This window comes from Cyprinus carpio, chromosome B15 (genome assembly GCF_018340385.1).
Source record: "Cyprinus carpio isolate SPL01 chromosome B15, ASM1834038v1, whole genome shotgun sequence".
Classification (NCBI taxonomy): Eukaryota; Metazoa; Chordata; class Actinopteri; order Cypriniformes; family Cyprinidae; genus Cyprinus; species Cyprinus carpio.
The window spans coordinates 26629690-26656832 of record NC_056611.1 but is presented as its reverse complement, the minus strand read 5'-3'; the positions used below and the strand labels follow the sequence as shown (position 1 = coordinate 26656832).

General features: G+C 35.2%; 2 protein-coding genes across 3 annotated transcripts in view; both read right to left on the bottom strand.

The window, feature by feature from the left end:
* Nucleotides 1-18376, bottom strand: part of LOC109103671 (immunoglobulin superfamily member 11-like) — an 84440-nt gene extending 66064 nt beyond the window's left edge. The window contains exon 1 of one of the 2 annotated variants that reach the window (XM_042740042.1): nucleotides 17762-18376. In XM_042740042.1, the coding sequence (XP_042595976.1) occupies nucleotides 17762-17822 (61 nt within the window). In that variant the 5' untranslated portion in view covers nucleotides 17823-18376. The remainder of the gene's footprint in view (nucleotides 1-17761) is intronic. The other variant, XM_042740041.1, reaches the window with a different exon arrangement.
* A 5410-nt stretch (nucleotides 18377-23786) lies between these two features.
* Nucleotides 23787-26742, bottom strand: LOC122139855 (splicing regulatory glutamine/lysine-rich protein 1-like). The gene is made up of 4 exons (XM_042740026.1): nucleotides 26603-26742; nucleotides 26376-26512; nucleotides 25212-25463; nucleotides 23787-24424 (listed from the first exon to the last, which is right to left on the bottom strand). The coding sequence occupies exons 1-4, from the start codon at nucleotides 26622-26624 to the stop codon at nucleotides 24419-24421; spliced, it is 417 nt and encodes a 138-aa protein (XP_042595960.1). The 5' UTR covers nucleotides 26625-26742; the 3' UTR covers nucleotides 23787-24418.
* Between the last annotated feature and the right edge of the window lie 401 nt (nucleotides 26743-27143).

Below are 27143 nucleotides of genomic sequence, written 5' to 3'. Positions count from 1 at the left end.
ATGTACTATTAATTTCTTAAAGTGTAAAACTTTTTAATAAGGAACAAATTACAGAGTGCACCTTTAAGCATGCATTCCCCTATGAATATTGATTTGTTTTAATCTCCTGAGACTTAACCTAGATTAAACCACAAAGATCATTAATCATTCAACGTACCTTTCAGAATGGCTCATGCAAGCTTAATTTAGACATACGTGAACTATATGCCCATTCATTTCAATGACAGAAACTAAAGAGATGGAAACTAAAACAGCCAGTGGAAGAGCATGCGTGTGTTAGAGAGAAACCGACATATAGATGAACACATGTTTCTGTTTCTGTGTTAACCACTTTCATTTTCTGTCATCAAAAAGCATTGTGAGTCCAATTTACAACCTTTATAACGCAATGACTATCATGGCTTTTCTATGCATGCTAGAGACGAGATGAGGATGCGATCAAACCACACGAGTGCATGAAAACACTGTGTGCCTGTGTAAAGGGCCGTACACACCGGGACGAATATCGGCGCGCGTTATTCGCCAGCGTTTTTCAACGCGTTTTTTGTGTTCACACCCAAGCGATTTTCGCTGACGATGAGCCGAGTGAACATGCAAATTCACTCCCTGACATTAGATGGCGCTTAATGTAAAACAGAAATACTAGAAATACTAGTTCTCTTTTATCAAGATTTTTTGTAATCGCTGTCGCGTTTGTCATATAGTTCTTTGTGTTCCGACACCAACGAGACCAGCAACTCTACATTCATCTTGCCTTGCATCTTCTTCGTCTTATTTCTTCCCGGCAGTGTAGATGTTACTTGGCGTATATCTTCTTCGCCGTTACGTATGTGTGCTCAGCAAGACAGTTTTGTGTTTGAGCGCCCCCAAGTTGTGTTTTACTGTAACTTCAGAAGCTCCAGACACGTGTGCAAAAGCGCCATTCTCATTGGTCGTATAGTTTTTGACGCGGTGCGTCAAACCAAAAAAACGAACCCGAGGCGTTTTTTAAAAAATGACGCTTTTACGCGTGGCGGTTTTCGCGCGCGGTGTGCACACTCACATTGGCGCCCTTTGTTTAGTCACGAGGCGTTAAACATCGGCGAATATCGCGCGCGAAATTCGTCCCGGTGTGAACAGGCCTTAAGGGTGAATAACACAACAGATTACACATTAAAAAATAAAATTAAAATATGTAAAAAAATTACATAGAAACTAATTAGAAAAAAATATTATACACATCAAATAAAATAAAATAAAATAAAATAAAATAAAATAAAATATAAAATAAAATAAAATAAAATAAAATAAAATAAAATAGCCACTTTATTGGGTTTTTGAGTGCATGCACAGCAAACTGACTGTTCCTGAAAACACGTATGCCTGTGTAAAGATGAGTAACACTAAGGAAAATGCAAATAAAAAATATAATTAGGTTTTAGACTAGATTAGATTCAACTTTACTGTCGTTATGCAGAGTACAAGTACAGAGATAATGAAATGCAGTAAAAAACGATGCCGACGCCGAACACTTCCGGCCTGTGCGAGTGATCCGCTTGTCCGCGGTGATCTCTGTAGCTCCAGCGGGAGTTCACTGAAGTTGAAAGGATGATCTTAAACTATGTTGGAACACTGTTTGTTGATGTCCAAAAGTGACTGTTTACTGTAGCTGTAGTTCGCATAACTGAATCGAGCAAACACGAAGGAAATAACCAGGTAAATTAACACTACTTTCCGAAATCTGGTAAAACGCTGAGCCTCGCGATGCGTTCGCGCCACCATCTTGTCTTTAAGAATAAAAAATTCATAAAAATAAAATACAAACTAATTAAAAATAACAAATATTATACACATAAAATATTATAAAATAAAATCCCTGTTCCTGAAACCACATGCGTGCCTAAGGACGAATATTACAGAATATTACAAATATTATAATTGTCCAAATTTAATATAGCCTATATTATACAAATAAAAAATGTAATTAAAATAAAATAACACAGAAACTATTAAAAAATATATACAAAAAAAAAAAAAATTTACAAAAAAAAAATAAATAAAATTATTGTTTTTTTTTTAAAATAAAATTAAATATTTGCAAATGTAGCAAACTGACTTGATGAAAACGCGTGTGCCTAAGAATGAATAATACAGCAGGTTTTCCACTGCAGGATAAATTGATGCCGGGGGGTTCAGAGGTTAGCGGACGAACAGAGGTAGGAATTTACACGTGTAATCCGTGTGCTGTTTTGAAGTCTTGCGTGGATTACGTGAATAAACGCTGCATGCTGCTCTTACGGATTACGGAGTCGCTGGAAGCCTTTATTCACACAGGAAGTAAACACACAGCCATAACAATCCTTCCCACTGGAGTAAACTTCACTATACTGTATTATTTACCAGCGAGTGTGTTTTCTGCTGTGAGTTCAAACATCCTGTTCCCTCCGATCCGAACAGGAACTCATTCAGCAGCAGTAACACTGAACTAAAAAACCGTCCATCCGTCCATCCATCTATCTATCTATCATCTACCCACCCACCCATCCATCCATCCTTCCTTCCATCCATACATCCATCTATCTATCATTCTATCATCTTTCCATCCATGGATCTACCCATCCATTCACCCATATCTATCTATATATAAACTGTACAACCTGAAAAACACACACAGCTGAATCAAAAATGCAGATACGACGCTAACACACTCTCTCAGTCTCTTTCAGTGACACATGGGGTTTTTGACACTTTAGTGTAAATCAGCCTGTGGCACCTCATCAATTACACCTTTTAATTGGTCCCTGTGAAATCCGTCTGCCTGCGTTCCCGGCTGTAAATCAATACTGAGACAGTCAAACATCATCAGGCTCGTGTCCTCGGTCAGAACGATCTCCTGAAGGATGCGAGCGAACAACAGCTTCATGACCATTGATGTTTGTCATTGATCCTCGTTCCTTTGTGTGATCACGTATCTGATACAGTATTTGTGTCACTGATTGAAATCAGCCCTCCTGGCAGCTCTCCAGCAGGTCAATAATGTGAAAGCGAGCGCTCTGGTAATCACTGGCTGTGTATATAGTGTATGATGTAAGTATTTTGCTCAGAAACTGGCAGTGTTTTCTTCTAAGCATCTGTGCTTCTGTTTTCAACAATGCCAATATGAAAATCCACATCTGAAAACAAAACATATCACACCCATATATATATACACATACACAAAATACAACAAAATAATAATATTTAATGTCTCAATTAGTTCTCCCAGACAGCAATGAGATCAAATGGAAAATCTCCATAGAAAAAAACCCTAGCGATTTTACGTGTCCACTAGATTTTCAGAAGACATCTTAATAATGTCTCAAACTATGTTCCTTCAATATGAACTCAAACAAAACAATCTGAGCTGCTATAAACTTTCATATTCCATATATTTCAATTCATTTATTAAGAAAAATTACAAATGAAATCTCTTTAACATCAGTAAGTTCTCCTAGACAGCTATGAGAGACAAAATGCAAATGGAAAATGTCCTGTATTTCAGTTTTCCTCCTGAGAAAAACAAATGGAGAACAAATGGAAAGGCTCTCACTTCTCAGATTTTTCTGTTGAGAAACTTAACCCAGTAATCTTACATGCGTCCTTTAAATTATAAGACGTCTCAACAATGTCTCAAACTGTGCTCCAAAGCTATCAAAATCTGAGATCTCAATCTTATATTGTCAAAATTTTTAAATTCTAATTAAAGCTACAGTAGAAAAAAATCAAAATATTTTAATGTGAAACAAAATCTGAGGAGTCTGCAAAGACATAAATGAGCAAACTCTGAGCAACACAAATTACCTCTGATTTGTGACCAAACATGCTTAATTTCAAAATTTACAAACAAAAGAATATATTTACATCACAATTAGGCTAATTCTCCTAAACATCAATGAGAAAAAGCGCTCAGATTTTCCTCTAGATTCCTTTATATTTTAAGAAGACATCTTGACAGTGTCTAAAACGGTGCTGAAAACCTCAAAAAAGTCTGAGATCTCAATATGAACTTAATAATTTCTGAAAAAAATAACATTCTAATCAAAACTACTTGTATGAAGAGATATGAGACATGAAAGATCAACCTTTGAGCAATAAAAATGTTCCTGAGAAAAGCACACCGGTAAGCTGACGTTTCCTTTAGGTTTTCATGAGTAAAACTCAAACTGAGCTCATAAGCTATGAAAAGTTTGACATCTCAATATGAAATCAATAATTTCTGAAATTATAATGTAAGGCAAAGCTGATACTTCAGGTAGGTATATGAGATTTAAAAAAAAGCAACCTCTGAGCAATAAATACCTCTGGGCATTGCATGGTCACTGATTCGTCACTGAACAAGCCAAATTTAAAAGCACATGACAAACAGAGCCTAAAGGCAACGGTCCGAGCGTCATGAAGTGTTTTAGCGCAGTAGCGTGTATCGAGGCCCCTCCTGCTCGAGGGCCGCTTGAACAGGGAGCCCGTTGTTTCAGGGAAACTCTTCTGCAGTGATGCATTCACATGCTAATAAACTGGAACAAAGCACACAAGCCGTGTCTGGCTCCAGAGCCTTCACTAGGACAACCATCACCACAGAAACCAGCTCTAGAACAGAATGCCTGGCATGGCTGAGGGTACGAGGAGAATGCCACAGTATTTACAGCGGCCAGTTTCAGGACGACGTTAAGAAATAAACCACTTGAGGCTGTTAAAAACAACCCTTTACCATGGTAAAATCACTTCAGTGGTGGCTTACTGCATCCATAAACGAATAACTAAAATACGCCATTTAACAGACAATTCAAGCTTGAAGAAAACAACCTCTGTTGGCATGATGTGGGCATTTTTCACCATATCAGCTGATGCTCATCTAACAGAAGCGCATCTGAGTCCAAATCAGTGATGTGAGACAAACTGAAGAATCGGACAGGAATCCACCATAGCAGGAAACAGGATGAGCACCATGACATCACTTCCTGTAGCCTGTGTATGCACTTTCTGGTGCTGATTTTTTTATGCAACACGATTTAATGTGATCACTTTAACATTTAATGCAGCGGTGAATAAATATTAAATGAAAATGAACTTAATTCAGATAAAATTGAATATTCTGAGGAAAAGCAAACCGGATAAAGTGAAAAAAATGAATAATGAATAAACTCAACTGGAAAAAAAGAGATTAAGCTCGCAACATGGAAAGAAAAGTTTTCGTTGGGGTTTTCGTGGTCAGTCTGGGATTTTTTCACTGTTTCTGTGGCTCAGTGGTAGAGCATTGCGTTAGTAGCGCAAAAGGTTGTGGGTTCAATTCCCAGGGAACACACAAAAAAAAAATGTATAGCCTGAATGCACTGTATGTCGCTTTGGAGAAAAACGTCTTCTAAATGGTTTCACTGTTTTATGGTCCAGCAGGTGAAAAGCACCAGAAACGGGAAGAATCATTTAAGCCTCCAGCACAAATGTTGCATGTTTGGACCTAAAAAGCAACATTATCTCAGCTCTCTACTTTCACAGGTACACAGAAAGATTAAATCCACTTCTGCACATCATGCAGCAGCACCAGACGTCCATATCAGGTGCAACGCCAAGATTTAATATTATCTTATCTGCAAACAGCGCTCGATCTCGCTCTCTTTCTCTGTACGCTACACGCACACAGACTATCAAAGAACTCAGCCTTATGCTAATGTGTAATTAATTCCTGCAGCAGTATTTAAATCAGGATTAATTATAATTGAGCTCATTTTCATCGAGTGAGGCCGTGTAATCATTTGAAGGGGAGTCTGGCTTTTATCACACTTTTCTCCGAGTTGTATTCAGAATCCATAATATCAGGTTTCACGCTCCGGTCATGTGTTGTAAAGTCTTGAAGTCAGAGCTCAGGGAACTTCATTGTTTAACCGACGTGTTCAAGAGACTTGCTCATTAACGGACTAATACATGCACAAATCGGTCGCTGTGTCTCAGAGAGATGCTTACAAAAGTGTACAAATCACATAAAAAAGAACTTGAGAAAGTGAGAGAAAACTCTTGAGTTGAAGGAGCTGTGAAACAGAGGAAATATCTAGCTACTCCTGGACGGATGTGAGCTGGGAAAAGGGCGAGATGGGTTACGATTCCAAAAATACATCCATCACTGTCCGTTTTTACTGTAGAGGGACACACGTGTGCTGGAGGTTTGAAGGCGACTTCGGACGAGTTCTTGACAGTGAGAATTGCAATAAAGTCCAGTGAAACAAGCAGAAAAATCAGTGCGATGTCACCTCCTCAGAGATCTGCTGTACTTCTGTCTGCGTTAGATCTGCCTCTAAACGCTGATGCGTTGGGTTTCAGGCTGTTGGAAATGAGAGCAGTTTGTCACTGATGTTTAGTCTGATGTGGCCGACGAGAAAACAGCATTAATTATATATGATGGACAGTCTGAGGAATACAGATGAAGATAAAGAGCCGTCATTAACAACATCTTAAGCTTTAGAGCGAAAACTGGTGACTGATGAGTGACAAGAACAAAAACACTAATGATAGAGAGATTTACATCATTTAGAATCAGGTAGGTGTGTTAAACTATAGCTATTTATATGATTTACTATATGCAGGGGTGTAACGATACACGTATTCGTATTGAACCGTTCGGTATGAGGCTTTCGGTTCGGTACGCATTACAAAACTAAAAACCCAAATATTACTACTACTACTATCCCAAATATACAGAAAAAAAACTAAAAAAACATAAATTATTGGCAATATTAAAATATTTGGCATTTTAAATGAATGTGGCCTGTTATATTCTTATTTTTATTAGGACTATTATTATTATTATTATTATGATTATGAAGTTACTTTTATTATTAAATTAAAATTACAATTAATTTGCTCTGCAATAATTACCAAATAACTAACAAGGATAACAAAAGATTAGGCTATTTACTCCACAATTAAAATGTTTTTAAAAGGAATTTTCAAACAGGTCTACTATACAATAAATTATAGGCCTACGATTGAAATATTAACACTGCAGTCATAAATAAAAATCAATGAAATAAAAAGCTTTTATTTCAACCACCGACTTTTTTTCACTATGTAATATTAGAAATAAATGATATTTTATGAAAACAGTTAGCTATATATGGTTATCTGCATATGCTGAAGAAGATTCGTCTCTGAGGGAATATACTTTTATTCAACAAGGATGCATTAAATTGATCGAAAGTGACAGTAAAGACATTTATAATATTTATATTTATATTTCAAATAAATGCTTCTTTTGAACTTTCTGTTCATCCGTGAATCCTGAAAAATAAAATGTATCACGGTTTCCACAAAAATATTGGGCAGCACAACTGTTTTCAACATTGATAATGTTTCTTAAGCAGCAGATCATCATATTAGAATGATTTCTGAAGATCATGTGACACTGAAGACTGGAGTAATGATGCCGAAAATACAGCTGCGCATCACAGAAATAAATGACGTTTTAACAGATATTCACATAGAAAGTAATTTTACTGATTTTACAGTTTGGTTTTTATCAAATAAATGCTGCCTTGGTAAGCAAAAGAGACTTCTTTCAATATTAAAACATTTTACTTAACACAAACTATCGTCAGATGTAGTGATTAGTTTACTGTATATATAAATAAAGGTCAAATGAAGAGAGACAATAGGAAGATATAGAACAAATAGAGACAGAGAAAGTGAAAGCAGTAGATCATTGTGAGTGCTCTCATACTTAAAATCCAAAAACAAAAAATAACCAAAAAATATATAAAATCACTGCCCACTAATCTGCTCAGCTTAGCCTGTTTTAGAGGAAGATTTGGCCCAAATACACAGAGGAGCACTTCACTGTTTTACAAACTACTGTATCATCCTTATCTCTCTCTCTCTCACACACACACACACACACACACACACGTCCACTAAAGCCGGTCCAATAGCCTGAATCTACTTAAAAAAGCCTTTCTGTGCAGGATCACACTAACGGGTCACACAGAGATCAGTGACACTAATATCTGCTCTGTGTGCGTGTGTCATTAGTTCTTTCATTATCTCCTTAATGATCTCGGCTCTAGCGGTCAATTTCGGTTCAATTGTAGGGCTGGAATGTCAACGTGACAAAGAGGTGTTGTGAATTTGATGGCAAACGGCCCTCGCGAGGGGCTATGTGTTAATGTGTGTGTTTCAGAGGCAGAAACAGGAGAGAATTATCCGGTAAAACGGCTGGTTTGAGATGCTTCACGTCCTACAGATGGGTTCCCCGAGCATTTATGAAGACAAATGACCTACAGCAAACAGCATTTTCTGTGCTTTCACTGTGTTTAAAGCTCTATTCGCAGTCAATGCGTCTAATACTTTATTTCCTAGAAGTACATTTTCAGTTTCTAGATTTAAATTAGTTATATGCTGTAAAAAATGAAAGAAAATATAAAAATATATTTTATACAACAGTTAGACAGTGGGTCGGTATTAGTTACAAGGTTTTTTTTCAACAACTTTTTCTATAGATTACATTATGAGGGAGACATCAAATCATTCATTCAAATGATTCACTGAAAAAAAAAAGGATTTACACAGAAATGATTCTGTGTTTATGAGTGAATCATTAAATCACTTATTCACATGATTTGTTCAAAGACACTGTGACTAAATATTCAGTAACTAAACTAATCACTATCATTACGAGCCTGTTGAGTGAGTGAGTGAGTGAATGAGTCATTCAATCAATTGATTCGAATGCAACAAGTGAGTGTCCTTATGGACGAGTCAGTGAGTCATTCATTCAACTGATTTGTTCAAAAAAACTGATTCATTCAGGATTGCAACGAGTGACTATCAATTCAAGTGAATCAGTGAATCATTCATTCAACCAATTTGTGAAAACACACTGATTCATTCAGGAACAAAACAAGTGACTATCATTATGAGTGATTCAATGAATCACAAACAGTTCATTCAAACACAAAGGTTCATTCAGAATTAAATAGCAGCTATCATTGAGTAAATAAATAGATGAGTCGATGAATCATTCATTCAACCAATTTGTGCAAACACACTAATTCATTTAGAAATTAAACAAGTCACAATCATTGTGTGTGCGTCAAAAAAATTATTCATTCTAGGACACTAATTAATTTTGTACCGTCTTTATGAGCGAGTCAATGATTCATTCATTTAACCATTTCACACATTTATAAGGATAGTGAACATTCTGTCAGTTTAATTACCGCTTGAAAGAAATATTAAAGTGGACTGGATTCCAGGGGAAGAAATAAAGAGCTTCAAATGTCTATATTACAGCTCTTTAAAATATTATTTCCATAGGGGAACGACACATAAAGTCGTACTAGTGGCCATAAGTATAATCACTCCGGCTTTTCTTTCTCTTTCGAGCTGAAATGAATCTCAGATATTTTATCATGCAGACATAAAGCCTCAGCTGCAATCTGTAAACGTCTTCAGTAAGAAATGAGCCATCCGGTTCCTGCAGTCCCTCCATCCGCTCTTCCTGTGTCAGAATGAACAGATTGAAGAGAGAGCGACAGATCTGACAGGACAGATGATCTTCTGTGGTTCAAGAATTCCATATGGTGGCGAGAAACGAGAGGTATGAATATGTCTCTGCATAAATCAAGAGGTTATTCAGATAGAAAGCTCTAACCTGCAGTGGTGGCAGATGTTTGGAGATATTCTGACTCCACCCGAACACATTAATAGGTGGAGACAGTAAATTTGTACTGCAGAAATCAGTGTTGGCAGAAATCATTTTAGGTTTTTGGCTAATATTTTGAATTAGATTTTAGTTTTTAATTATATTTTATTTTTTATTTTTTTTTATAAATATATCTTTAATTTTTATTTGAATAATTTTACATTTTAATAAAAAAAAAAATTAGTATTTCAACTTAAACTAAATGAAAACAAGCTGAAACAAGCTTAAATTAAGAAAAAAAATCAATTAATGTTTCAGTTATTTATTTAATGTGAACAAAACAAATGACTATCATTATAAATGAGTCATTAAATTATGTATTATCAATTGACTCATTTAAACATTCCAATTCATTCTAAAACTAAACAAGTCACAATTATTTACGAGTGAGTCAAAGATTCACTCACTCAAACAATTCATTCTCAGATACTAATTAATTAAGGAACAAAACATGTGACTAAGGAATCATAAAATCGTTCAACACACTGATTCATTCAGGAATTAAAAGAGTGACTATCTTTATGAGTGATTCAGTGAATCATTTATTTAACCAGTTTATTCAAACTGACTGATTCATTCAGCGACCAGCAGAAATAGTAGAAATGCCTTTATAAAGAAAAAAGAAATCACAAATGAGATCTCTTTAACATCTCATTTGTTTGTCCTAGACTTTGACATCAAAATGGAAAGCAAATAGAGACTTCAAGTCTTTCTGCTTCCTTAAAGTGTCTCCTGAGAAAATGACCTCATAGGTTTGTCCTCTAGAGTTTCATAAGCGATCCAAACAATGTCTCAAACTGTGCCAAGACACCAAAATCAGCCACCAAAAGTCGGAGATCTTAATATTAATGCAAACATTTTGTCATAAGAAATACCTGAGATAAAAAAGGAAACCCTGAGCTGTAAAAGCACAACACTTTCCTCTGAAAACATGACTGCTAAACACGTCAGAAGAAAAGAGCATTCTTCTCTAAAGCAATGAGCAGACGTGCGTCCACCTGCACAAACGATCTATTTAAATCAGTAATGTCTATTGATTAGACTTTAACACAGTTTTCATGTTAACTGCCCACAGCAAGCGCTCTCTGTAGCCAGATATTGATTCCCCTTGATAGAGAGAGAAAGGTATAAATACTACAGCAAGACAAGATGGGAAGAAAATGACTCCGTGCTTTGCTCAAGAGTAGCCACACTACTGTTATTTTAAAGCGCACAGAAACACATACAGCAAACTCACACAACTGATTCATGATAACTATAGTGGTCTGTTGGACTGAAAACTGATTTGAGAAGCTAGAAATGACTAATTTATAAGATAAATACATACAAATGACACTAGTGTGGAATTCTGGCTGAATGAAAGGAAAAATCACTCATATTTTGTTCAGATTATGCAAAAATCTAGATAACAAATATTTTCACATAGAAAATGTTTCATGTTTAAATCAAATAAAAAACAAAATTAAATACTGTGTTAGTGCACCATTATTTGGACTGTTTTATAAAATAGTGAACCAAATACTGTAAATACTGATTATGAAATGGCAAATGGGCTTTATGGAAATGCTCATTTACAAATCCTTAGCATTTCAAACATTTCTGTACAGGAAAAATCACTCTGATTTGTAATATGTAATATGTAAAAATCTAGTAAACATCAGCATTTGCACAAATAGCATTTTTATGTCTAAATCAAATCTAAAACAGAATTAAGCCATAATATCGTGTTAACAGAACTTAAAGCTGGCAATTACCTACAAATCCACAGCATTGTGGGGAATTTTGCAAACTTTTTGCACATTTTGTTGAGGAGGAGGACACATAAAAATCCAGTTGGCTTTTATGCTAAAGCCTCTAAAGGAGAAAAATAAAGTCACATTTTTCTCCTGCAGAGAAGCAATATCCAATATAATAAAAACACAGGGAAAAAAAATGAACGTTAATGATGGTTGCCAGAGAAAATGAGAAACTGAGAGAATGAGATAGAGAGCACCTTCTTTGTTGTGAATTACTGGACTGTGGTGCTACCAGTATTTCAGACACACACACACACACACACACACACACCTCTGACCTATTGATTTATATCACCCTCTGCAATCACACCCACAGAATCATTCATGACACCCGCTCTACAAACAACATCTGGAGTGTGTGTGTGTGTGTGTGTTTCATAAGGATGAATTTTCATTTGAAAAAAGCATTTGCACAGAATATTTTCACTAGTTTAAATCAAATTTAAAATGTAATTAAATACAGTGTAAACAGATCTCAAAGCTTAAGCTTTTAATTTCTGTGCACCTATCATTGCCAAACGGAATTGCAAAAAATATATGCTAATAGTTTTCCAGATCTGTTCACCAGTCTTGTAGTCAATCAATGCTGCTGCTCAATCACTTCTAGAAGGACTCAGTCTAAAATTGTATTATTATTTGTCTCTGCATATTAAACTGGGATATGAGACATAAATATTGCACACCATCATGTTTCGAATATTTTAAAAAAAGCTTCTATCGGCTAACATGCTTAATCCTCTGGAATTACAAAAAATCGTTTGAATTTCATAAGATGAGTGACATCACAGACAGATGCCACGAAAAGATGTCTTGGACATCTGTCCTTGAGAACAAACGCTGCTTCACTATTGTCAGATATATTTTTAATAGATCGAAGGACGGACAAACCCTAAATCAATTTTTTTAAAGGCAATGAAGGTTCCATGTAGAACCTTTAACATCCATGGAATCTTTCCTTCACACAAAAGGTTCTTTATAATGGAAAAAGGTTCTTCAGAATTTTTTTAATGTTCTTCACACTTTTAAGAACTGTTCACTGTAGGTTCTTTTGGGAACCCAAAATGGTTCATCTATGCTATTGCTGTGAAAACCCCCTTCTGAAACTTTTTTAAGCGAGCACTTTCCCCAGACCAGATTAAACTTTGGCTTGAAATAGACTCGAATCTCTGTCGACTTGAACAATTTAGTCTGAGACCAGGTTGTATACCTGGAGGACCAGTTCTTGGAGAGATAAAAGTACAAAGGAAGAAGAGGTAGAATAAAGAGGTTTCTTCCTCTGGAATCACTGAATATCTGCTGCTTTGAACAGCTCAGTGAGCCTCTGATCGGCCTAGTTCCTGAAAGAACATTCTTCTTTAAAAGACACTGTGTTTTAGAGAGGATATCATCTCCAGAGAGAGCTACTCCACTTGAAAGTCAATTCATTTACAGCCATTTCTTTGTGAAACTCAACTCTGGACAGAGTAGGTGCCATTACTTTTATTAATCATTCACTGTATTATCCTCCTGTTGTGTTCAAAAAAAGTTTTATGGGTCAAATTGACCTAAAGTACTTTGGTTTCACTAAAACTAAAGATTGGTTTAAAAACAGAAATCCTAATATAAATGGGACATTTCCTGCATACTGAGGTGCTAGTAGTTATAAGTATTAATAGTATCTAACATTATCTGTACTTAATGTAAGTATGTATTGCTATTTATACTTCCTCTTTCTTTTTATGTCTTTTTCTCAAACCCTTGTGAGGGTAAAATGGTTTTCTCACACTTTTTTTAAGTGCTGCAACAGTCCAGTTATTAAGATTTAAATTCTGAATTATTTTTCTTTGACTGTGAAACTTAACTAAAGAAAGATGGATGATTCAGAAGATGATTATAAAAAGAAAACAGACAGAACAGAAAAAGTATTTGACAAGTTACGATAAATGTTTTCTGTTTTTTATCTGACACTGTAGAGTTTTGCAATTTTTTTTTTTTTTGGCAAATTGCATAGACACCAATGGGGTCAACAGGAGAATCAGCTCAAAAAGAAAAAAATTGTACAGCTTTTTCAAAAGACATCTATGTGTTGAAACTTGGCATGCACATTCATGACCCTAAATGAGAAATTTCCACCAAATTTCAAAAAGATATAAATAGTTTAACCAGTATTTCAAGCAATTTGAAAATCAAGTGTGAGTCAAATTGACCCCAACACACAGGAGGTTTAAAAACTGGTATTTATTTCTTATTTATTTTGCGGTCTTAATGGTTTTAGCACATGCATTTAACATGATCTTCCCCTGCTGTCTTTTTTTGGGTCACGAACCACCAGTTGAGAAGAAGCACTGATCTAGCCAGAGGTGTTTTAGCAGGAGTCTGGTGAGATGTTTTGCGGTTAGACCTCTAGCCCGCTGCTGACCTCACGTCTCTTGAAGGTGACTCTCTACCTCGCTCAAAAATCTCATATCATTTATTCATTCCTCTTCCCTAAACCCAAGGATGGCAGTTGTCCTATCTCGTCTCTTTCTCTCTCAGGCACTTTGCTAGCAGTCCCAATGGTCGTTTAATTTTTGAGTGGATATTTTTAGCTCAAGATAATCGAGGTGGAAACTTCCATCTGTCCTCTGCACATTCCAGCTGCTCCGCTTTTCAGCAGGAAAAAGCATTTATATTGGCATCATCATCATCATTTTGACCCTCACTTCTTTAAACACAAATGTGTAAGGGCTAAGTTCACAAATGTTTTTTTAAAACGTATGGCCATATTTGCAGTTTTTACTTAGTGCCAAAAAAGTAACTCAAGAAAAGAACCACAGGATGATATTGGTGAGATCACTGCATATTTAAATGGTTCCTAATCAAGACATGCTCTAACGAGTGTTGTTTTTGTTTACTACTTCATTAATTGAAATAAAACTGAAAATTAAATATTTGATTGCACAATTAAACTTCAGTGAAAAATAAAAATAAATAAAAATAAATATTTGAAGTACTACAATAACTAAAACTGAAATAAAAAATTAATTAACTTAAATAGAAATAATAATAAAATAATTACACTTTTAATAATTAAAATGTAAAGGTTTTAATTAATTTTAAATTTTAATAATAAAATTGATAACTGAACATAAAAAATTTACTAAAACTTAAACTGAAAATATAAAAGCTAACTCAAAATATTAATAAATACTAAAACTGTATAAATAATTCTAAAAAAACAAGGGCTCTAACCAGGGTTCCCACAATGTTGGACCAACAAGCTTTTCCAGTAACTAGCTTTTAATTTACTTAAACTTTATGAGGATTTATTAAAAATTATTTTATAGAAACTGCACTCAGTAAGAGTTGAGCAAAAATCATATTAAGCAATATTTGCCATGTAAATTTATACATAACTATTCAGGCCTGGAAATGGCAATTAAATACATTAAATAAAATGAAAATGTATGTATTTAACAAAAAAAAAAAAAGCTGATATTTTTTAGAAAAGCGGATTCAACTTTGTTCCCATCCATGAGAAAACTATCTGCAAACCTTATACATGAAATCCATTTTTACGTTAATTCAGTTTTGGTTTGATTTTCAAGTGAAGTTGCATTCAGCGCAGGGTCAAAAAGTGCAGCACCCCTTCGGATGAACTTTAATTGGCAGAATTGATCTGTTCGCTGGTGTGGTTCCTGAAGCCTGAGGCAGAGCGAAACAATGATTAGAACTCAAGCACAGAGAAACCACCATCCCTCTCTCTCTCTCTCTCTCTCCTTCAAAACACTGTAACAAATCATTCATTTCAGCTCAGGCCTCAGATGACGACTTGGTCAGTGGCAGTGCATAACTCTGTCTCCATCGATCTATCTACATTTCTTTTTAAAGTTCAGACTAGCATGCCCATTTTTCCTCACATGCCCCCAAGGTGCCTCTCCGAGGCCCTTCCTTCGTGCTGCCTGGCCATTTCCTAATGGCAGAAGATGCAAAATTAATGACCGAAGATCCGGTGGTCATGTGCAGGGACATGTCTCTAAACTGACAGTGACAGCGGTGCAGGAAACGCAGCGAGCTCTGGAAGACGCCCCAGTTTCCGACAACAACATCTATAACACCACGAGCACAGGCCTCTGTGGGACAAAAACACAGGGTTTCGCCGGAGCCCGACCCGTTGGTCTGGCTCTCATGACACTTTACAACCACATTTAAAGTGAATCTCGCTCAGGGAGCCGCTCCTGAACAGAACTAAACACCTGGAAGTGCTCTGTAAATGGATCCTGCGCAGGAGATGACAGCGTTGCGTATTTGTTCAGAGGAGTCTCTACAAGGATGTACCAGCAAACGCTATCACAAACATGCATGTATTAATGAGACATGTCTGAATATACGTACACATCCAGGGCTGTTATCTCATCAGCTTAATGTCAACATGCTTTACAGAGAGATGGAGAGAGAAACTATTTTGCGTGGAGATTAAATTAGGCCAGTGCCAAAGTATATGGAACAAAAAAAGTTGTAGCTACTGTACATTTCATTTTTGCAAGACTAAGCATCATCTCCAGGGTGATTTTTAAAAAACTAATAAAAACGATTTAAACACATAATCAAATTACTAAAATTTAAATTAAAATGTCAAAATAAAGCCTATTTCTAAATATTATGAAAAACTATAACACAACCTCAGTGTTACTAAAATACTAAAACACTGATCAGCACTCAAATTGTTAATGAAAATAATCAGCAGGGCAATAAAACAAAATCAATACTTTCAATACACACTGCCCAGAAATTATATGTGAAACGTTTGTATTTATCATCACTCTCTCTTAAAGTCTATTGTGCAGTATTATTATATCAAGCAATATTTCACTTTAATAGCATCTGATTGTGTTTGTGTGCAATTTTCTGGAAGTTCAAATCAAAATATTCACTATACAGTAAGTACAAACAAAAGGTCTGTGAAACCTATTCGACAACAAAATTCAAAAATACAAAAAAAATTCAACCTAATTCGAGAAAACAATCTGTAAAGTTTATTTTAAAAAATCCTATTTATTTCAGTTTGGTTTGATTTTAAAGGGAAGTTGCATTGTGCAACAAATATTGCTTAAAACGAACTTTTAATGCCAAATTAACATTGCAAAGGTGGCACAGAGGCGCTTCTGAAGTGGCATTCCGAAGCGTCTTAACGCAGACCGTTTAATGCTTCTCAGAATGTGGCATAAATGCATTTCCACAGCAATTAACACTCTATGCTTTAATACTTGTGTCAGAGCAGGCATGATTTAGTCTGTTTTTTATGCAGCTTTGTACCTTTACACTGAATTCTGAGCAGGCACTGAGCAGCCTTAACTGTGCAAAGATATCAAAAATGTTCACACATTTACTCTAATGTGTACTTGCATGCAAAAGAGTTGCTATACAGTATGGATGAATGCATATTCAGACATGGACAATGTTTTGCATGAACGAAACTACTCTGAATCTATGCTGAAATTCCAAAGAACCCAATGAAACAACAAATCCAATTTTTTCACAGTTAGCAGATGCATCCAATACACTGATCTAGAAGATAGTGGATGAATATACAATCCCAGACTGGAGTTACCTGCACTTGCCAGTCCCTTGTGTGGACCAACATGTGCAAACAAATATCACCCGAATGCACAGAGGATGGCACAATGAAAGTGTGTAAGTGTGTGTGTGTGTACGTGCATCTGTCTGTCACAAGCATCACGTGGAGCAGTGCTCTTCATAATCTGGTTGGATTACGGCTCTCAGACCTGCGCCGTCTGGCCCGTCCGTCAGTCCTCAGCCCCATGTATCTGCTTCCCATCCATGATCATCATGACCCACTCACGATTTCTCAGAATCAAGCTTTGTGTTGTTCAGATCACAAACACACAGCTGCACTGTGCATGGCAAAAGCGTACAAGCAATCATTCCCCAGCACTGTGTATGCATGTGTGTGTGTGTGTGTGTGTGTGTGTGTGTGTAAGACACTGAAAACAAGTCATGTCATTACATTCGTGAGGATTTGTGGTGTCTAACACAAACACACACACACAGACATACACAAAAATGGCACACCTTCACATGAAAGTTGTCAAACTTTCTCTAACACATCAAATCTTGAACTACTCCCAAGACCTTGTTTACGTTCCTTGTAAATACAGGACTTTGTGACGTCACAGCAACTAACGTTAGTACACAAAACAACTTGCGCCTTAAATAAGAACTTAAAACAAATAAAAAGCAAGTGTAGGAGCTGCACATAAATGATAATAATAATAAAACTTACCATTCACACAAAAGAAGACCAGCCAAGCAATCCACAGATCCGAATTATGAAATTTCAGCATTTTTTCTGAGGGAAAGTCGTCGTGTTATAAAGTATGAAGTTCAAAGTCAGATTTTCTCCACAGTTTGACGGTGGGACAGTAATTGTCTCTTAAAATCAAAGTCACGGATAAAATCTAAAGCATTTTTAAAATATTTCAACGATGACATGTGAAACTAAGAGCTACAACTAACGTTAGCCAAATTAAATCGGCGCGTAAAAGTCACTCAGAGAACACCTTCGCGTCGCGTTCGAGTCGGGATCCGCGTTAATGCGTCCGGTTCGGTCGGTACCGGGTGTCCGGTTCTGTTCTTCAGCACGACACCGAGCTGTGTGTTCACATGCTGCTCACGGTGAACCGGAAAAATGTGCACCGGATCCTTGAGAGGGCCATGACCGACGCCGCTGCCGCCGCTCTCCGCTCTGATTGAGAAATCTGACTGACTAACTGACAACTGGCCTGTTGCCTAGAGACCGCTGACGCCATTCGAAGCGCGAAGTAACTGTGCCCTCCTCTGGCGCGAAAAGGTGGCAGCGCGCACGCACGCACGCACGGCGGCGCCGCGCCCCGGTGTGACCGCGCGTCAGGTGCGCGCAGGAATGATGCGAACGGGAACAGACAGAAAGAGAGAAAGTCCGTCTATTGAATGACATTTAGTGTTGTTAAATTAACCTGTTTATATTTTTACAGGCAAACATTTGAACAATTAAAAAATTTATTGTGAAACTGAATTATTCTCTGCCCATTTATAAACTAGTTTTACTACTGTACACTACTTACATTTTTAAAATATTTTAAAACATTTTTATATTATATTATTATTTTGTACACCATACAAACAAGTCAATTTTAACAAGCTTTCTATATGTGTGAGGATAAAAAATGTACAGTAATTACACTCTGAGCTCTCAATTAGACTGTCAAAGATCAAATCAATAAATGAACTGATCAATAAACCTGTTTAGAGATAGAATCAATAAAACACCTGTCTATCATCCATCCACACAGTACTGTAGCTATCTATACTGAAGTAGCATTTATATTTTCTTATAAAAAAAAATGTATAAATAAATAAATATGGAGATGTGGGAATAAGTAAATATAACAATAAATGAATGCATAAATAAATATAAAAATAAAGAATTTAAAAAATGTAAATTAAATTAAAAATAAATATTTTATAATAAAGGAAAAATAAGTATAAAAAATAACTAATTAAAAGATATACTTGTGGGAATAAATAAATATAACAATAAATGAATGAATGTATAAATAAATATAAAAAAAAATCAAAGAATAAAACTAAAGTAAAAATAATGCAAATAAAGTAAAAAAAATACAGAAAATAATAAAGGAAAAATAAGTAATTAATAAGAAAAAGGGTAAAAAATAAAGCAAAAAAAGTTAATACAGAAATAAAATAAAGGAAAACAAAGTAATCCATAAAAAAATTAATACACAAAAAATAAAAAATAATTAATTATTAAAAAAATTATTAATTAATTAATCATCAACAAAATAATTAAAAAAGTATCACTCACTCCATACACACACATACACCTAACTTCTAATATAATAATTAATATTAACCCTCAAAGAATACAACAACATCATTTATTTTACGTGCAATTTAATTTTTTGACCGCAGTCAAATTTTGCCCGATTTAGTTACTTCTGGGACCAATTTGTCCTCAAAGTACAGCTAAGTAACCCCTCACACACCTGAGAAAAACTTCTCTGCATTTACATCCATCTTCTGTGAGAAATGTGCAGAGCAGCAGATGCTGCTGAGATTCTGCTGATGTTCAGATCTCTGACCCCGACCGCACTGAACAGCTCCAACCGCCCAAACAAGCCAACTTTTCCCCCGATTAAACTTTCAGCATCTTCAGTGTGTTTGATGAAATATGCATGTGAAAGATTGACAGGGTGTGGCTGAAAATATAAAATAAAAATGCAACACAGTGCTTTGCATTTATCCTGCAGGCGTTTGGCACAGAATAAGAGAGAAAGACTGTCTCAGTCTGATGGACAGAGAGAAATATCCCTCTCTTCCGCCTCTGGGCAACAATCGTCCTGTTCTCTTATCTCTGGCATACAGTTGTCTTCAGCCCAGCAAAGAACGTCCAAAACAGAGTTTGGAAGCAGCCTGCGTTTCGTCCCTGCTGTTCAGATGAATTAATCTGTGCCGTACTCAAACATAGATGAATAAGCAAACAAATCGTGCTCAAACGAGACAGATCTGTGCTGAAACCTTCAAAATCAACCATGCATTTGCATAAGCGTGCTGTTCAGACAAAGATATTGTCGTGTTGACAACTGACTTTTTCCATTTTCATGGTGAAACTCAGAGGATGCGGGATAACCTAACCACTTTAACCTATTTCTAATGAACTACGTTACTAGATAAAGCTTTATTTTGATAATATATATGCATTCATTTGTGCTGAATGCTTTAAAATCGATTATTAGCTACATACATAAATTGATCAAACATGGCCTACATTTGTACAACAAACTGGGCAAGATTTAACAAAACAAAAAGAGTTCACTAACCAGCAATCACTGAAAGCTAATATCAGACAAAATGGGTGAAAAATTATTTCAAACCTCATAATATATTAAACCAGAAAACAATTTCACACACAATAGCTGATAAGTCTCTTTATTCCAGTGCCTCACTGAGGATTTGACATGTAAGTAGCGCCACCTTGTGGATGTTTGTAATTACAGCTCAAAAACTTTATGAAAACTTCAAGAGATTGATTTTTCCCCACTACATTGCATAATATTGCATTTATACGTCTACAAAAATCATTTAATAAAGATTTTACATTATGATATTGGAGGTATCAGATGAATCTTCAGTCTTGCATTAGTCCTACAAAAAACAGAAATACAAACGTTAACCTTGAGATTTTTACCAGGATACAAGAACATAAGGGCCGTGTGAGGCTGTTATCGCCTCTGAGAGACTATTAAAATGCACACATTTATTCCTTTACAGACACTGTGTGATAGATATGTGCTTTTATCACCAGCTCACGCTCTTCTGTTATACTCGCCGCGAACGAGTCGACTACAAATGATCCTGAACACCACAGCGTATGAAAGATCAAACACTGCACCCATCCCGAAATCCCTCCGCTGCCACATTACCATTCATTCTGCATCTCTAGCACTGCTGCTCAGATCTCTCAATAGTGTTGCAAGCACATACACATTAAAAAAAAAAATAATAATTATTAAGTTTACAGTAAACAGTTGTTATGAAAGTCCATGGGTGAAAACATACTAAAATGCACACACTTTCTAAAGCGTATTACATTTTTTTTTTATGTATGTTAACAAGACTAGTAGGATCAATTATATATGAGTGTGAGTGTATGCATGTGAGTGAATAATACACACACATACACACACACATACATATATACACATATACATATATATATATATATATACACACATATATGTGTGTGTGTGTATGTACTTTTTAAATGCAATTTTAAATAGTTTATTTTTTGATTTATAATTTAATTAGTTTGTTAAAATGAAATTATATATCTATATATCTATCTATATCTATATATAGATCTCTATATCTATCTATCTATCTATCTATCTATCGGTAATTTTTATTTTTTACTTTATCCTTTTTGTTATATTTATGGATGGAAATATTTTTATAGTTGATACATTTTTATTTAAAATACCAATGTATCAACTACCTTTTTAAAAAATCCTCTTTGAACTACTTTCCCTATAGAAGTGCAGGTGATACTGTGGTAACCAGGATTTGTTTCCCTCCACTGACCTTATCTGTACTCACTAAACAGGTTATTGTTTTGCTTAAACAACGTTCTAGAATACACAAAGATCTTATCTGGGTCTAAATAAAGCAGTTTTTTTGGACATTCCTCATCGGGTGTGTCTCTAAATGTGTGATATCAGAGTGATAAGTGACGTCTAACTGCAAGAATGCAGCGTGGGATGGGAAGAAATCACAGCTAAACTTTAAAGTATACACCCAACAAACAAGTCTCCACCCAAAAAAAATACATCCAAAGCCGTTAACCACCACAACACCAACAGCTCAACCACTATACACCACAATCAACTATCATGGCCATCACAAAGCCCAACCCTGCTTTCTTTGGTCATTGTGTCTATCTGCTGGGTTCACACACATAATTAATGCTAATAAATGCAAAATAACTCACTCCCAACTTAAACTTTGCTCCTCATATCGATGCCTTCAAACCGAACCTGTGCATTAATACAGTATGTGTATTAAAATGATGTGTTAAAAAAGCAAAACAGATAACTAACCACCGCACTAATACTAGTACTCCTCACCTTCCTTCTTCTTCTTGTCTTTGCCTTTATGTTCCTTATGTTCTTTATCTTTGTGTTCCTTGTGTTTATGCTTATCCTTATCTTTGTGCTTATCTTTATCCTTAGAATCACACTGAAAGATTAAAAATATACAAAATCTCATATTCCATTAAACAACAGACAGTCATATCTAATTCTGCACATTAGGTCCGTGATGATGAACACTCGTATTTCCTATTTAAACAGGAAGTTGGGGAGGGACACATGAAATTGTTTTGTTCCTTTATTTTTAAATGACTAAAGTGTACATATACGGATGGGCTGCTGAGAGACACGAACTTAAAATCTTGAACTTAAGATGTTTTAAGAAACCTTAAGACAACTGTCCTGAGAGAGATTATTAAAATTCAATATCTGTAACAGTATCAAACTTATTTCCATATGCAAAGTTTTTCAGGGCTATCTGATGTTTTCCACACAGCCACGATCTATACTTCCCATTCATCTTGTCGAGTATAACACTCACAAGATGTTTCTTATTATCAATATTGATCACATATTTAACCCATTAGTCACAACACGAATGTCTCCAGTGGCTATTTTAATTTTAATGGTTGTTTCTGATCAGATTATCACGTATAAATATGTTTACCTTGTCTTTGCACTTTTCCTTGTCTTTATCCTTCTTTCCAAACCCAAAGATTCCCTCCACCCATCATCCCCAACACCACCTCAAATTTTCATCTGGAGAAAGAGAAAGAGTGAATAAAAACGCATTCGTTTATACTCAACTAATGTTTCTTGATTCAGAAATAAAAAGATAAAGTGTTAAATCAGCTTCAGAGAGGTTTACCTGCCATGTTGAACCGTTGTAGATATCAAACTCTCTGATGGACGTTTGTGAAGGTCTGTGTTTTTAGCCGAGATCTACAAGAGCTTTTCTCATGAATATTAATTAGCTAATCTGACGTCCGCCCAGTCGGATTATGTGATTCGCTGAACGATGGCCGCGAGGAGGTAAGCGACAGTTAATCGGCGAATAAGCGCAAGGCTTAGCTCATGAATATTAATAAGGTTGTGTGACTGGGCGGCCGCTCAGTATAATTTCGCGTTCAGGTGATTATTATTATTATTCAGGTGCGCATTCACGGAAGTATCTGTTCTCCACTCCTACTTCAATAACAACAAAACCACGCCCATATACAGAACACAACTCACACTTATATAAAACATCTAAATATTGAGAAAATCGCCTTTAAAGTTGTCCAAATGAAGTTCTTAACAATGCTTGATATATTTACAGTAGGAAATTTACAAAATATCTTCATGGAACATGACCTTTCCTAAATAACCTAATGATTTTTGGCATAATCATTTGTGGTCCAGGGTCACACACACACACACACACACACACACACACACTCTCTCTCTCTCTCTCTCTCTCTCTCTCTCTCTCTCTCTCTCTATAAACCCTTGTCATGTTTACTGTAACTGAAACTTGTTATACCACTTGCATATCATTACTCTTTTGTTGATTTTAATTGCTTCCATTGCCCTCATTTGTAAGTTGCTTTGAAATATATATATATATATATAGTGTTGTACTGTATTGTAAATGAAGGAGTCTAGGAAAACATTTTACACCAATTAATTTCTCACAGTAAGTTTATTTTGAAAAGTCACTTAAGTCACTTTTTCAATAGTCACAAACCTGAAACAACAATTGGACATGTTTATCATTATTATCCAGTATAAATTTAGCCTACAGGTCATTATGTTGACCTTTACTGGGCCATGTTGTCACTATATATGGGATAAATCACAAAAAATGGGAACTGTTTATTTGTAATATGACATATTAACATAAAATCAATACATTTTCCACAATATAATATTTCAAATGTATTACAGGCTATATAATGTCTTGAACAGTAAAACAAACTGCAAAAAAATAAAAAATAACAGGAGATTTTCATAGATACTGTATATGCAGTACATCACAGAACTCATGTAACAGCTCACACCAATTTATAAAAAGATAACAGTACTGAAATGTTAGTTTGTAAGACACAATTCCAAAAATATTATCCTAATATAATACAAATGGTGCAACTAGGTGTTTAAAACCAACTTATAAAACCACTGCTAGAGAAAACAAGCATTTCTGCAATTGAATTTTTTGACTCAAAACCTCACAGTTACTATAAACATAAATCCCATAAATCATTTTCCCTATGTGACAACTTGCCCCGGCCCCCTCATGACTTCAGTCTTCAGCTTTAGTCCTGCAAACAAAGAGAAAATTATGTTAACTTTTAGTTTTCTATGAAAAAAACCCATATGTGACAGTACAAGTGATTGTAACTCTACGTAATTGATTTGAGAAACACCAATCTCACTTATTTTTGGTTTCTCAAAAAAATCTTTTGAGAGTGTATTTTTTTGTCCTCTCTTCAACAAGTAAACCGGTTTGTCTGCATTACAGGGGTGGATCCATCCAGCAGACTCTGAAAGCACTCGACTTCAACCAGGTGTTTTTAAAGTAGTTTAACACATTTAAACTGGCCAGGTTTTTTTTTACAGTATAAGAATGAAGAACATGAAACATGATGAAAGTGAAAATACTATAGTAAATCAATGAGGTAGAAAATTTATGTAGATTAGCATCAAACGTGGCTCATCCAATCAGATCATCAGAACGATTCATTTGAGTCTTTTGTTCTGAACTGTAGTTAAGCAAACCTGAAGAATGGAGCATGTGCCCTAGATGTGCCCTTTACGACTCTAAGTGTGCACCACGCCTCAAGATCAGCCGTTTTTATGAGATGCCATTATCACGGCATTTATCCATCCTCAGTTAACAAATGTAATTAAAACGTTAGTAACCTGTTCTTAACTCAAACTCTGTCTGCTCATAGACAAACTAATGGTACCAAACTGCACCAAAAAACAACCAAAAATCACCATAAAAGAAGGCGATATGCTTAAGATCTCCTTCTGTGTCTCACAAAAGCAAATTAATTTGGCCTTGTTTTAAGTGTTTATAAAATCAAAGTAAAAGCACAAAGTTACCTCATCACTGGATGAAGAGGATGACCTGTGTCCATGTCCACGTCCCCGACCGTGTCCATGTCCATGACCGTGTCCATGACCGTGACCATGACCGTGTCCGTGCCCCTTTTTGTGCTCTTTATCCTTCTTCTTTTCCTTGTCTTTGCACTTGTCCTTCTCTTTGTCTTTGCACTTGTCCTTCTCTTTCTCTTTGCACTTGTCCTTCTCTTTGTCTGTGCACTTATCCTTGTCTTTATCCTCTTTGCAATCACTCTGAAAAAGCATGCATAAAACAGTATAATGCATCACATTCTGCACCAGCATGTAGTAACATCTCTTTTTTTACGTCATTATTAACCCTCAAGGGCTGAGCAACATTTTTGAGCTCTTGAAAGGAGTCTTTCGGGTTGAACTCAACACAAAACACTGTTCGCAACACATTTTGCTTCTGTAATCTGATTATAAACACATCAGGAAACTGAAAAGTGGCTTTAAAGGAAAAGTGTTTGGAGTGGAAGGGGTTAAAAAGGATAAAAAACAATGCAAACATTTTGATTTAATAGGAAATTCAGATTATTAACTGTCTGATTGCATTATAAACACTTTACAAATGTGTTATTTTAATATCATAGTGATACAATTATATTAGTTATTATTTTTTTATAATAATATATTTTAATAATATATTTATAAATTATTTATAAATATTTATAAGTTAGATATAATTAGAATTATTTATAATATATTTAAGAATTATAAATGTTTTTATTTAATTATCTATATATATATATATATATATATATATATATATATATATATATTATATATATATATATATATTATATATATATATATATATATATATGTCTGTAAGCTTTGGTTTTTATTTGTATCTTTTCCTTTTTTTAATTTTATTTATAATTTATTTTAGTTTTAGTTTCAGTTAGTCAAGTTAAACTAAATTAAAACGAAAAATGTTGCCTCTGCAACTTGCTGAAATAAGTTTTCCATATTTTATTTAAACTAACAACATTTTTATGGTTTTAGTTTTAGTTATCAATAATAACCGTTATATGCAAAATAATAATAATAATAATAATAACAATTCTCAGTACTTTTTATCTTTTTATTTTTTCTGTGTTTTAGAAAACTTTCGTTGACCATCATAATTACAAATATTCTTACCTTTGGCTTGTCACTATCTTTGTCCTTGTCCTTACACTCTTTATCTTTTTCTTCTTTGTCTTTATCTTTCTTTCCAAACCCAAAGAGCCCCTCCACCTCGTTGCCCTCCTGCTTCTTCACCTCATCATCTCCAACAGCTGCTCAAAAACAGGAATAAAACTGTTAGTTTCTCTTAGAAATCAACCAGTGTGTGTGTTTACTGATATATAATTCCTGCATCTGTTTACCTGAGTCCAGATCGAAGTCCATGATGAAGCAGTGAACGTGATCTGGTCGAGATGACAGCAGTATTTATCATCAACATCAGTGTTTCTACCTGGATCCACCCAGAGCGTCAGAACAGTTGTGCCTCATTAATATTAATCACACACACATACACAGATTCGCCCCAGCTGATTGGCTGAAAGACAGACAACGCTCAGCATGCATTAAAATTAGAGAAACTCTTTACTGTACACAGAGAAGGCTTTGCTCATGAATATTAATTAAGTAACCAGTGGTCTCAGCTGATTGGCTTAGAGACGTCGATAAGCAGGTGAGTGAGCTGACTAAATACGGAATAGCTTGTGTTTATTAATCACGTGGTGTGATTTAATTTTGTATTTTGTTACATCCCTTTTGTTCTGTGTTTTCTTTTGTTTGGGAAGTGTTTCTGTGTGTCTTCTGTAACAATTTTAATTTGAAGTGTAAACACATTTAACAACTTATCTTTCTAAAAAAAAAAAGCAAAATATCTCCCAAGGTCCCTCCCTTTTGGATAAATAAATA

Excerpts from the sequence above, each read along its gene's own strand:
- LOC122139855 (XM_042740026.1), bottom strand. The coding sequence starts at position 26,624 with ATGGACTTCGATCTGGACTCAG. Across the intron at positions 26,513-26,602 it reads GGACTTCGATCTGGACTCAG|CTGTTGGAGATGATGAGGTG; the intron begins GTAAACAGATGC and ends GTTTTTGAGCAG. Across the intron at positions 25,464-26,375 it reads AAGATAGTGACAAGCCAAAG|AGTGATTGCAAAGAGGATAA; the intron begins GTAAGAATATTT and ends ATGCTTTTTCAG.